At 33.2% G+C, this 15,048-nt stretch overlaps 1 protein-coding gene across 3 annotated transcripts in view; it reads left to right on the top strand.

Annotated features, from left to right (window-relative positions):
- The window catches only part of LOC149789929 (uncharacterized), a 160,198-nt gene that overhangs the window by 88,855 nt on the left and 56,295 nt on the right, over positions 1–15,048 (top strand). For all 3 annotated transcript variants that reach the window (XM_089971994.1, XM_089971993.1, XM_089971992.1), the window contains exon 9: positions 5,267–5,391. In XM_089971994.1, the coding sequence (XP_089828120.1) occupies positions 5,267–5,391 (125 nt within the window). The remainder of the gene's footprint in view (positions 1–5,266; positions 5,392–15,048) is intronic.

Below are 15,048 nucleotides of genomic sequence, written 5' to 3'. Positions count from 1 at the left end.
AACTGGGGCATTTTGGTTGGAGTCCTAAATCAATCATATGAAAATAATAGTAAATCAGCTACAATAGTCTATCAGCTACATAAAAGCAAGGAGTTATCACCTATTTTATTAACAAAAATCAAACTTTTATTTAAAATATTGGCAAGCTGTCTCTATTGTTGATCATAAATTGTATTGGCAGCTAATGCTCACACAATAAAGAAGACCTTACCTCAGATAATAAGTGAAACAAAAGTTGGTATTTTAATGGTGGATGTATCAGTGACTGTACATGCCTTAGATTTTATTTAGTTGAAGAAAAAAAACCTGACGAAGTTGATATGCCAGTACATGTAGCTGTTTATTTCAAGAATGTTTTTGATTCAGTAGAATGGTCTTTTGTAGAAAAGTCTTAAGTTTGTTTTGATCCATCTGTTTTGGAATGGTTTCAAACCTTTTATCACAATATATCTATCTAGCTGTGTGCTAAAAGATAAACAATGCTTTCAGTTTTCCCACTACAGTATAGGGTCAGGCAGGGTGACCCAATTTCTCCAAATACTTGTAAATTAATATAGTTAGATGTTGTTCTAAGAAGAACAATCCATATATAAACAGTATAAAACACTGAATATCTAACAAGTCTGTATGATGACAATTTCACTTGTATTAAAAGAATATGACACTCAGCACTGAATTGAATATTTTTGATAGCTTCTTCCACTGCTCTTGGATGGAAGTGAACTTTGATAAAACTCAGGTCATATAGCTTGGTTCAAAAAGAAGTTGGGGTGGAAAATAAAAACTATGAAAATATTACTTGGAATCGGTTCAGTAAATTTTGACTTTATAAAATTAAAATTGAGCAAAATCGATGTTCCCATATTAAATTATACAAAGATCAAATGAATAACTTCATTGCTAAATGGTCTTTAAGAAATCTGTCCATGTTCACATTAAATAAATCTTTAGCTTTGCCCATGCTTGCTTACTGACTTATGGTGTGTCCTGACCCTCCAAACAAGCATATTCAAACAGTCTTTTTAAACTTATTTTAGGGTGGAAAAGGTGACAGAATTGGAAGAAACATTCTGGTCAATAACTATAAAGATGGCGGACTGAGGATGCCATACTTTCAGTCTTCTTGTGATGCACTTAAGATAAATGATAATAATATCCGTCTGAAGAAAATGGCCTGAAAAGTCTGTATTTGCTGTTAATGGCATTATTTACGAAGATGGCTTGCTCCTTGCATAGAAAAAGTGCATACACACATTTTATATCAATATTACTTTTGTAGAATTTTATAGGGTTCATCATGCCATACCAGGAACTTAGAAAAACACAATTAGAAATAATGTAATGTGAAATTATAATTTCCACAAGATGAAAGTATAATTCTTCTCAAGAAGTGAGACAAACATGCATAATTACTTAATAATTTATATATTAAATGGGAAACAGACTTCAATTTAAATTGAAACAAAATGGAGCTATATTTTAAATCAAATGGAAGCTGACTGGAACTATATTTTAAATCAAATGGAAACTTAATTGAACTCTGTTATAAATCCAGTGGAAACTAAATGGAACTCTACTATAAATCAACTGGAAACAAGATTGAACTCTAATAAAAATCAAATGGAAACTTAATGGAATTATATAATAAATCAAATTGAAACTTAAATGAACTCTGTTTTAAATCAAATTCAAACTAAATTGAACTGTTTTTTTAAATTAAATATGAAACTAAATTGAACTATATTTTAAATCAAATGATAACCAAATGGAATTACATTTTCAGTCAGCTGGAAACTAGATGGAACTCTTATTACAAATCAAATAGAAACTAGATGAACTCTACTATAAATCATCTGGAAACTAGATGGTACTCTATTATAAATCAGCTGGAAACTAGATGGAACACTTATTATAAATCAAGCGGAACCTAGATGAAACTCTACTATTAATCATTTGGAAACTAGATGGAACTCTGTTATAAATCAGCTGGAAACTAGATTGAACTCTTATTATAAATCAGCTGGAAGCTAGATGGAACTCTATTATACATTAGCTGGAAACTAGATGGAACTCTATTATAAATCAGCTGGAAACGAGATGGAAATCTTATTATAAATCAGCTGGAAACTAGATGGAACTCTATTATAAATTAGCTGGAAACTAGATGGAACTCTATTATAAATTAGCTGGAAACTAGATGGAACTCTTATTATAAATCAGCTGGAAACTAGATGGAACTCTTATTATAAATCAAATGGAACCTAGATGGAACTCTACTATAAATCATCTGGAAACTAGGTGGAACTCTTATTATAAATCGAATGGAAACTAGATGGAACTCTGCTATAAATCAGCTGGAAACTAGATGGAACTCTGTTATAAATCAGCTGGAAACTAGATTGAACTCTTATTATAAATCAGCTGGAAACTAGATGGAACTCTATTATACATTAGCTGGAAACTAGATGGAACTCTATTATAAATCAGCTGGAAACGAGATGGAAATCTTATTATAAATCAGCTGGAAACTAGATGGAACTCTATTATAAATTAGCTGGAAACTAGATGGAACTCTTATTATAAATCACCTGGAAACTAGATGGATCTCTTATTATAAATCAAATGGAACCTAGATGGAACTCTACTACAAATCATCTGGAAACTAGATGGAACTCTTATTATAAATCGAATGGAAACTAGATGGAACTCTACTATAAATCAGCTGGAAACTAGATGGAACTCTTATTATAAATCAAATTGAAACTAGCTGGAACTCTACTATAAATCAGCTGGAAACTAGATGGAACTCTATTATAAATCAGCTGGAAACTAGATGAACTCTTATTATAAATCAAATAGAAACTAGCTGGAACTCTTATTATAAAGCAAATGGAAACTAGATGGAACTCTACGATAAATCAGCTGGAACTCTATTATAAAGCAAATGGAAATTAGATGGAACTCAACTATAAATCACCTGGAAACTAGATGGAACTCTATCATAAAGCAAATGGAAACTAGATGGAATTCTGCTATAAATCAGCTGGAAACTAGATGGAACTCTACTATAAATCAGCTGGAAACTAGATGGAACTCTGTTATAAATCAGCTGCAAACTTTTTGGAATTATATTATAAATCAAACGGAAATTAATGGAATTCCATTTAAAATCAAATGGAAACTTAATGAGTCTATTTTAAATCTGAATTACTCTCATAAGGAATAGGAATCGATACTGTTCCATGCTGTCTCTACTACTGGACTAAGGACTTCACAATTTTCCATACAAAATTCTCCACACAATTCTGCATTGATAATAGTTCAAATTGAAACTCTCAGAATTATCATTATATACTTTTTTATTATGAAGCTTAACAGACTGCTTTATTTATTTATTTTTTGGGATGTCACATTTTGAAAACAATATTGGTAATTTTTAGGTCAGTTAATAGAGACCGCTCCGGTGGCCTAGTGGTTAGAGCATCCGCCTCGGATGCGGGAGGTCGTGGGTTCGATCCCCAGCCGAATCATACCAGAGACTTAAAAAATGGTACTAACAGCTGCCTCGTTTGGCGTTCAGCATTAAGAGGTTAGTGTTAGGACTGGTCGGCCTGGTGTCAGGATAATGTGACTGGGTGGGACATCATGCTACATGTCTGCAGCATGATGCCCCAGTGCTAGACATCACTATAAACTGCCACATTGCAGACATCGTAGCAATATGACTGAAAAATTGTTAAAGCTATGTTAAAAATCAAAATCACATCACATCACATCAGTTAATAGAAACAATTGACACATTGGCTGATTTTATAGAAGTGAACATATTACTTGGATTTAGAAAGTAGCCAAAGTTGGATATCATTAACGTATGCTTAATGTTCATATCAAATGTACATATACTAGTGTAGAATCCAGTGAATTGCCTCCCTGAAGTTCTGTGGTTTGCATAATACAAGTCCAGTTTTATAAATATCTAGAATATTGTATACATGTACTCCTTGGCAAGGGCAAAAGAAAAAGAGAATGGAAAATACTTGGTGTCAAATCAGCATAGACAGCTATTCAGTAACCATATAACAGTTGTGTGTGTATTTAATGTGTGTAAAATGGTTATATATGTATACATTATATATTGTAAATGTTAAAAAACAAATATTCCTGAAGTCATTATGCACGTCTTTCTCCATCCCTGTGAAATTTCATCTGTCCGTTGCCAAAGGAATCAAAGAGGCATCCCAGATTGCATGGCAAGTTGGCACAGTGTCCCTTTCCCATAGAATCCTAGTTGCAACACTGAATAATTATGAGTACTTGTTGTACTTGAGAGACTACCAGATGAAAATTTAGTTTTGAGTTTGTGCTTGTTGTACACTTAGGACTGGCCTTTCGATTAAACAGTCCTTAACTGGACCAAATTATTTTCCTTATACAAAGTGCAATAAAGGAAATTGTTTTCCTATGAATGGCATGAAAAAAATCATTTCCCTTCTACAAAAGGCATGAAGCAAATTATTTCCATGCTAAAATCAGCATGAAGCAAATTGTTTCCCTACCATAAATGGCATAAAGGAAATTGTTTCACCACTGACAATGGCATGAAGCAAATAGTTTCTTTGCTACGATCTGCAATATACTAATTGCTTCCCTTCTACAAACGGCATGAAAAAAGTTATTTTTCTACTACAGTTGGCATGAAACAAGTCATTTCTGTACTAAAATCGATGTGAAGCAAATTGTTTCCATATTAGAAATGGCATGAATCAAAATTATTTCCCTTCTACAAATGGCATGAAACAAACTGTTTTCCTCCAACAGCTGGTATGCTTTATCTGATAGGGTACTAAAATAAATGGATCAGAAATTCCACAGAATTTAATTAGATTGATAGTGGGCTAAGTTAATTATTATAGTTCTGTGAAGTATTCGAGTGAATTTAAACTTAATTAGATCGACACAGGACCAAGTTAGTCATCGAAGTGATGCTTAGTATTAGAATCATATAAACCTTAATTAGATTGATACAGTTGATGCCTAGCAATCGATTGATTTTTTTTAGATTGAAATTAACACCATGCTGTTTCTTTTTCTTCTTCACTTACTATCTGGAAATACGTTCACAAAATGTATGTGTCATTTGTTTTTTAAATTGTTGTGACCATTGACTGAAATGTAGAGAGAAGATAAAGGTTGTGAATAGTATGCCAACTTGACATATTTAATCATATTGCCACGTTTTTCATGATCTCATTTTTATCATGTATAGATGCCATCTGGACCAAGAAGGAGAACCCGGATTTCCATGACAACAAAGAACATATCCTGCTTCTCATGGAAAAGCTCAATATCATTGCCATGCCAAGGTCATATGGTGATGATGAAACGATCAAGGTAATATAGACAAAGCATGAAGTTTTAATAATGCATTTGTGTTTCATCTACAATTTTCTGCCGAATAACTGACATAGTGCCGATGGACATTGGTTGTGTTTCCATTCCAACTGTACATCATATCAGTCATTAGATCATAAAATTCATTAGACAAATGAATAGGCATATATTATTGATGATGGACAGTGGCTGTGTTTCCATTTCATCTGTACATCATGTCAGTCATTAGATCATAAAATTCATTAGACAAATGAATAGGCATATATTATTATTGATGGACAGTGGCTGTGTTTCCATTTCATCTGTACATCATGTCAGTCATTAGATCATAAAATTCATTAGACAAATGAATAGGCATATATTATTATTGATGGACAGTGGCTGTGTTTCCATTCCATCTGTACATCATGTCAGTTATTAGATGAACAAATTCATTTAGGCAAATGAATTGGCATATATTATTGATGGACAGTGGTTGTGTTTCCACTCCATCTGTACATACTCTCAGTTATTAGATGATACAATTCATTTAGGCAAATGAATAGGCATGTATTATTGATGTACAGTGGCTGTGTTTCCATTCCATCTGTACATGCTGTCAGTCAGTAGATCATAAAATTCATTTAGGCAGAACAACAGACATGCAGTGTTGATGGACAGGGATTGTTCTATGACTATATCTGTACATCATGTCAGTCCACAGATCATAAAGAAAAGAAACCTGAGGATTTCAGAGAGCTTAATACTAAAGAAGGCAAGTTCAGTTTTCAGTATATTGCCCAGGTTTTCAATTCAGGCTGGTAGGCAATCATTTTCACCCATGTTTGTACGGTATGTTTACAGTTCCTAGAAGGCAAGTCCAGTTTTCAGTATAGTGACAAGGGGTTTCAAACCAGGCTGATTGCCAGGTATTGTTCACCCCTGTTTGTACACAATTTGTACAATTCCAAGGATGCAAGTTAAGTTTTCAGTGTAGTGCCCAGGGGTTACAGTTCAAGCTGGTAGTCAACAATTATTCACCATGTATGTTGTACAGGAATTGCCATCTGCACTTAGAGAATTTTACAATAGTTATTAAAATATTTGTAACACATTGCAATAATTAGTGGGAAGACAACTCATCCAATTATGATTAACATTTGTGTCTATTTGATGCAGATTGGTCTAAGTCTAGAAGACACTTCCATATTTGCGTCATGAAAGTACTTGCCTGACATGATTCAGACATGCACTTGACTTTTGGTTGAATACATAATCAGAAAGTGATATTTAAGAAAGTGAGACAGATCTAGAATTGCGCAATAAACCGAAAATAACATGCAATATAAATATAACAACACAGACAAACTGATGTTTATCGTTACAGTATGTGAAAGATGCCAAAGACTAAAAACATATCAACCCTATACAATTTACAACAAATAAAAGGACTCGATGCTTCTTTTATAATCAGTGTTTATATAGAGTTTGTGTCAGCTAAGTAATTGAGAATTATGCACTCAATTCAAAGAACTATGGACATATTGCAGGGGTTTTGTACAAAATATCAATGAAGCTAATGATTAGGTATGCTTAATTTGTCTTTATTTATCAGATGGACCCCATCAGGATAAATAACTTAATATGAATTATCATTATGGCATTTTATAGAATTGTATAATACAGCAAGATGACTTTAAAACAAATTTCATACTTCCCCATCAAGGGGTGTACGAACACCATTTGAATTTGTTGTACTGCAAAATATCCCATCGACAGCCCACAAGCCAGCCTTGCCACTACTCACCAATAATGTTGTCACCTAGACCATCAAGGTTTTTTTCTCACTGCCCTCTTCACATTGCTAATTTTTCAACTTCTCTTCTGCTTCTTTTAGTTGCGAGATGCTTAGTCCTACAAGACCGCTAATATGAGTCCTAAAGAAAAAATGCATTATCACATAGTCTTTACACTTTGCCTACAGTATAATGCATTATCACATTGTTGATACACTTTGCCTACAGTGTAATGCATTATCACATAGTCAGTACACTTTGCCTGCAGTGTAATGCATTATCACATAGTTAGTACACTTTGCCTACAGTGTGTGCTGTTTCATATTTTTTGATATACATGTCAACATAGTACTTTATGTGATTCTGATTGGTCCAAATAAGCCCATGAAATTATTGCGCAGTATTCTCTGTACTGATGGGCTGCAATCATGGGAAAACTTTGTAACCCCGCCTTCAGGAATTTTTTGTTTTCATTGAACTGTTTTGTCTGCCATTGTTTTATTCGACTCGCGAAAGGGAATTGGGACAAAATGGTCTCGTCTGTTTCAATATTGCCAGTTTATCCCCACAGGTGTTTGTTATGTATTATACATGAAAAATGGGAAACCACCAAAACAAGAACAGTAACAAGTAAAACTACCGTTATAGCTTAGATGATAACGAGGGTGTGGGTGAGGATGGATATGCGGTATATCTGTAGCATAGAATTCACCCTATATATAAACTTGGCTTAAATGTGGACTTACAGAAGTAAATAAACTCACCATTGTTCACAGAAGAACATAAACCGGTCTCTGCAACTGACAGAACTTATCCAACTACAGCATATTTACGAGATGAATATCATATGTGATGCAAGTCCAACTCAGAAAGAGGTTTGTTTACGTCTTCTGTACAATCTAATGTTCCAAATCAAACCTTAACAGTAACATGCATTACAAGATAGGGACCTGTGTGTTATCTCTTTCTAAAGCTTTTAATGGGAGTCCTAAAAATAACATACGTTACAAGATACGGACCCACATATTGTCCCTTTATAAAGCTTCTAATGTGAGACAGAACGAGATAACATGCATTGCCAGATAAGGACCTGAGTGTTGTCTCTGTGACGCTGATAATCTGAGTCCAAAATATAACATGTATTACAAGGTAGGGATCAGCATGTTATCTCTTTCTAAGGCTTGTAATTCACGTACTAAACAAAAACGGTATTACAAGATAGGGACCTGAGTATTATCTCTCTATAAAGCTTAATGCAAGTCCTAAAAATAACAAGCATTGCAAGATATGGACTGAGTGCTAACTGTATCTCTTGCTAAAGCCTTTAATGCAAATACTAGACATAATATGTATTACAAGTTAGGGACCTGAGTGCTATCTCTATAAAGCTATTAATCAGAATCCTAAAGATAACACGTATTACAAGATTGGGACCTGAGTGCTATCTCTATAAAGCTATTAATCAGAATCCTAAAGATAACATGTATTACAAGATTGGGACCTGAGTGCTATCTCTATAAAGCTATTAATCAGAATCCTTAAGATAACATGTATTACAAGATTGGGACCTGAGTGTTATCTCTATAAAGCTATTAATCAGAATCCTAAAGATAACACGTATTACAAGATTGGGACCTGAGTGCTATCTCTATAAAGCTATTAATCAGAATCCTAAAGATAACATGTATTACAAGATAAGGATCTTTTTACTGAAGGCTGTTGTTAAATAAGTGCTTTAAGATACACAAATTGTATACAGTGTGATTCAATAGGGCAGTGTTTGTTTTAAAAGTACCTTAAAAGCACAAAGGATATACAATATGATCCTTCAAAGAGAACCTTCAGTATACCGAAGACCAATTTGTTGTTAGTGTTGATTTTTATTCTTCTTTGGTATCATATTTCCCAGCAAACCAACATCCATCAGCCACAGAATACTAAGCAAATTTCAAATCCAAATTTTCATTTTTTTTCTGAAAAAGTACAATAGGACCAACAATCAGTTTTATCTGGTAAATATAATGTACCTGCTTTATTCCTGACATTATGTTATTATTATGCTTAGCACATATAGTAGTGGACTGATCCTTGAGGTGATGATCCAGATTAGGGGCGAATTATCAATAACTAAATGCTTTTATGTATGCAATGTGAGAAATATTACGTAATTGATTCTATTCATTGTGCATACATCATCAACATAACATTGTGTGTTTGTTTATTAATTTAATACCAGGGCTTTTTTGAGTAAGCATGTGGCCTTGCTTTTGATGCTTTGCCAATGGAGACTGACAAGGCAGTATTATTAAAGTCTGAGTCATTCAATAACATACCCAGAAGTTTTAGATTTTATACAGAGATTAAAATACTTTGTGATCGGTAAGGATGAGCATTATTTGGCTTTGGCAGAAGAAATGGACTTAAAAACACAAGCCATGTTAGTGTAAAGAAAAATGTAATGAAAATTAGACAACACTGTTTTCCTCAAGTGAAGTCCTTGGAATGTGAACACTTTGAATTATATGGAGTATTTAAACATGAATTCTATGGAGTATTTAAACATTATGAATTACATAGAGTGTTCAAACATAAATTAGATGGAGTATTCAAACACTATGAATTACATGGAGTACTCAAATACTATGAATTACATGGGGTATTCAAATGCTATGAATTACATGGAGTATTCAAACTTTATGAATTATATGAAGTACTCATACATTGTGAATTACATGTCATATTTAAACATTATGAATTACATGTAGTATTCAAACATGAATTAATGTCATATTTAAACATGAATTACATGTAGTATTCAAACATGAATTACATGTCATATTTAAACATAAATTATATGGAGTACTCAAATATATATATATATTAAATGGAGTATTTAAATATTATGAATTACGTGGAGTATTTAAACATTATGAATTACATGGAGTATTAAAACATGAATTATATGGAGTATTCAAATGTTATGAATTACATGGAGTATTGAATAATGAATTACATGTAGTACTTGAACATTATGAATTACACGTAGTATTCAAACATTATGAATTACATGTATATTCACATGAATTACACGTATTATTCAAACATTATGAATTACACATAGCATTTAAAGATTATGAATTACACGTAGTATTCGAACATGAATTACATGGAGTATTCAGACCTTATGAATTGCATGTATTCAAACAGTATGAATTACATAGAGTATTCAGACATGAATTATATGAAGTATTCAAACATTGTGAATTACATGGAGTATTCAAACATGAATTACATGGAGTATTCAAACATTATGAATTACATAGAGTATTCAAGCATAAGTTAGAGGAGTATTCAAACACTATGCATTACATGGAATATTCAAATACTGTGAACTATATTACATGGAGTATTCAAACACAATCGGGGCCCCGAGTGGTCTAAAGCTCTGTCCGTTACGGATCACATCCAACTCACCTTGGTCTGTGTGGGTTCGAGTCTCTGATTCAGCCATTGTGGGTGTGTGAGAAAGCTTGTCAATAGCTTCTTGTGGTTTGGTGGTCCTTTCCGGGGTTTTCCCGGGTTATTCCTCTATCATTAATACTGGCCGCCATGTATAGCCTATCTTGTGCTAATAAATGGCGTTAAACACTACAACAACAACAACAATAACAAACACTATGAATTACACTATGAATTACATGGAGTATTTAAACATTATAAATTACATGAGTATTCGAACATGACGAATTACATGGAGTATTCAAACATTATGAATTACATTGAGTATTCATGCATTATAAATTACATGGAGTATTCAAACATGAATTACATGGAGTATTCAAACATTCTGAATGGCCACGAGTGGCCGAGTGGTCTAAAGAGCTCTCCGTTAATGATCACTGCCATCTCACATCTGTCTGCGCGGGTTTGAGTCTCGGGTTCGGCCAATGTGGGTATGTGAGAAAGCTTCCCAGTAGCTTCTCGTTAGTCGGTGGTTCTTTCCAGGGTTTTCCCAGGTTCTTCCTGCACCGTTAATACTGGCCGCCATGTATAGCCTATTGTGTGCTGAAAATTGGCATTAAACCCTACAAGAACAACAACAACAAACATTATGAATTACATGAAGTATTCAAAGATTATGAATTATAAGGAGTATTCAAACATTACAAATTACATGGAGAATTAAAGCATAAATTACATGGAGTATTCAAACTTTATGAATTAATGGAGTATTCAAACATTATTGATTACATGGAGTATTCAGCCATTATGGATTACATGGAGTATTCAAACATTATGGATTACATGGAGTATTCAAACATTATGGATTACATGGAGTATTCAAACATTATGGATTACATGGAGTATCCAAACATTATGGATTACACGAAGTATTCAAACATTATAAATTACATGGAGTATTCAAACATTATGAATTAATGGAGTATTAAAACAGTATGAATTACATGGAGTATTCAAACAGTGTGGATTAAACTGAGTATTCAAACATAAATTGAATGGAGAATTAAAACATAAATTATATGGAGTATTCAAACAGTGCATCCCCCAGGGGTGTAAAATTGAAGGTACAAAAACCCCTAGGTGTCAAAACTGAGGGTAAAAAAAAAATGTGGGGGTCAAAAATGTACTGACAAATTTTCATACACTAGTACTTTTTTAGCTTGAAATAGGATATTGCAACTTGCACAGCTCTCTCTCTCTCTCTCTAAACATAAAAATACACCATCATGCACAATTAACAAACAAATACATTGTCCATTCAAAGAATAATTTTATTAGTTCATTTTTTTATAAAGTCTTACTTTTAACAGTCTCCTCAACAATGTTATAGCCCAACACATTACATATAAGCCAATACAAAATGCCAAATAAATATTTTTTAACCAAATGGGAGTTAATTTACTGTCTTCTGTCAAATGTGTACTATCATACTGTTCATTGTACTTCATCCTAGAACACATTTGTCCAAATATCAAGGAGGATACTGATTCATCTTCCTTCTAATAAGTTGCACTTGAACTTTAAGATCTTTCTTTTATTGCAGTTAAAGTTAAAAACCATCAAAATATGCAATGACCCGCTGACTTTGTAATCCAAATAATGTGTCTGCAAGTTTACTGATTTCTTTGTTGTGAAATAATGTCTTAGGTTATAATGTGTTCTCCAGATATCTTATGGCGAACGAGGGCCTATTTTTTAAAATTCTAAAATCCTGTCACAAAAGAATTATTCACTTTTGCAGTCTTTGCAATCACGCGATCATAGTCACACCAGTAATCCTAATGTATGAATACCGTATTCCAGTCAAGGGAATTATTTTCTCCATTTTTCATTAAAGTTAGATCCACATTTACTCTTTTGTGTTCTGCTTCTTTCACTTTCTTCGCTAATTATTTTAGTGCACTGCATTTTAATCTGGAGATCACTTTCTAGTGCAATAAACCTTGATGTTAAATATCTAGAACGGCTTGCTGTGCTTGATGGAAATTGCGAGAAGCTCATGAGATTAGGGGAAGCTACTCCATCATAACATTGCCTATGCTAGTCTGGTTCATTGTTTTATATGTTCCCTGCGTTGCACTTTGCTATGCGAATAGAGGAGCGCAAGGCAGGGAGCAAACAAAGCGGGGAACCAGTCAATGCCTATACGCAAAGTATATACAGTGCCATCCATCGTCCAGTGCATTGGGTATTAAATAAATCATGATCATAATATAAAAATCCTTTGCATCAAAATAACGCACGGTAACAAAATGTGTGCATCAATTTTCTCCAGCGTGCGTCCCTGAGGCACAAATGTGCATAAAGGGAAACACTGATTCAAATATATGTAGTACATGGAGTATTCAAACATTATGGATTACATGGAGTATTCAAACATTATGAAATAGATGGAATTTTCAAACATTATGAATTACATGGAGTATTATGGAGTACATTATGGAATAATATATAAAGTTATAATCATCTCATTTGTCAGATGTTTCTTTGACAATCATTTCAAGGACTGAAAACTCTCTGTAAAATCAACTTGTCTTCTAGTAATTCGTTAAACCAGTCCCCAAACCTGTATTGATACGGGGGCTCGTATTGTTTTTTTTTATATATACCACCATGTCGGCCAATTCTGCACGTCGAGTAATTCTGCATAACAATATGTCATTTCTGTAAACATTGGATCACGTGTTATTTTGGGTCAAAAATCCATTTAGTATCAAGAAAGAACGATCGCAATATAAATAACAAAAGTGATAGTCATAAAATGTACAAAAATATCTGGCATTTCGACTTGAAATGCATAAGACAATGTGATTTCTATGTCAACATGAAGACCACTCCATGACCTTGAACTGGCAACCCGGAAAATCCGATTTAATATGTATCTTTTAGGAATGATACAAATAAATACATTATATAAAAGATGGAAATGTATATCTTAAAACAATATACATTTTAATCCATGTTTCCAGTTAAAACTTGCTTGCCCACTATGGTCCGTATCTGTGAAATCAAGCTCTTTATTTTGCGAAGTATTCTTTTCGCTTTGCTGCCTTGTTTGCTTTGATCACAGTTATGAAAGAGTTGGTCAATTTAAGGTAGTTTGTGTTACGTACACAATAACGTTTACAGTGTTCGATTGATCAAATGAAGTGAGTTCACCAGACATACGACAGAGGCTGCTATATTTTAAGTTAGTCCAATTTTTGTGCCTTTTAAGTTTTCTTTTATTCCACCTCCTTTATGTAATTCAAAATACATAATTGACATCATAATATAAAGGCCAGCTTTTAATTCAGTGCAACAATACAACAAATACTTCTGCAAGTCAGTTATCAAAACACGGTTGGCACTTAATCAGGTTCTCAGAGAAACGCTCGTGGACATAGCTGTTACGGTAGATTGATCCAGTTTACATTTAATTACAAAAGGACACATTGCACTTATGACGATTACACTTGAAAGGAACTAAAAGATGGAACTAGAACACAAATTTCAATTGATAAAAAATGCATTTAATTTGTATTTATTTATTAAAGTACTGCCTCCACTCGGTGTAAGTGACATTTTCATTGATCAAAATTTCCTTACATATCGCTAATTGCGGTGTACTAGGAATGTCATTTGGAAAGAAAATGTAAAGTAATTGTACGAGTTATTTTTAAATTTGATATGTCATTGTGTTTATTAAAATATCCAGGTCCTATCTACCGTTTTCAACAATAAAACGAGCGATACATCAAAGTTTGCGTTACCAGTTTTGATCGTGATTTTGTTCAAGTTCAACAAATAAGGATGCATTTTTTGGGTATTCGCAGGTTAAAAATTGGGATCCACGCCTGACACTACGTTATAAGCGGGTTCGCGAGTTAACAGGGCGCGAGTTATTGAGGGAGTGGTATATATATATATATATATATATATATATATATTGCTATAGAATTCTGTAGAATTAAAGATTTGAAAGGAAACAAAACATAATTTATGTTCATTATGTTGTTCCCACTTAGCAACATAATGCAACACAGTAAGTTAGAATTTGTATTCCGTACAATGAAATGACTTTACATGCCAATTTATAGAAATATAATCAAACCTATTTCGTGTGATACATTTTGTGTTTTTTTACATGGTCATCTTTTCTGACTTCACTGTTTTTGGAGAGCGTTGAAAGAGAAACATTTTAGATTTAGAAAATGCACGTTTTATGATCTAAACTTTCTTTAATTCCATTCAGTAATGGTCATATGTGAACCTTGAAAAAAATAATTTTATCCTGGAAAAAGCGTGGGAACCATGTATTTAACAACCTCAGCAAAACAAAATCTCCTCCCACAAAATGGATTCCCATGGGTTTTTCGTT

The sequence above is a fragment of the Sinohyriopsis cumingii genome, chromosome 10 (assembly GCF_028554795.1).
Source record: "Sinohyriopsis cumingii isolate HCF-2022 chromosome 10, ASM2855479v2, whole genome shotgun sequence".
NCBI classification, from domain to species: domain Eukaryota; kingdom Metazoa; phylum Mollusca; class Bivalvia; order Unionida; family Unionidae; genus Sinohyriopsis; species Sinohyriopsis cumingii.
The sequence above is the reverse complement of the archived record's forward strand: the minus strand, read 5'-3'. Positions and strand labels throughout refer to the sequence as shown.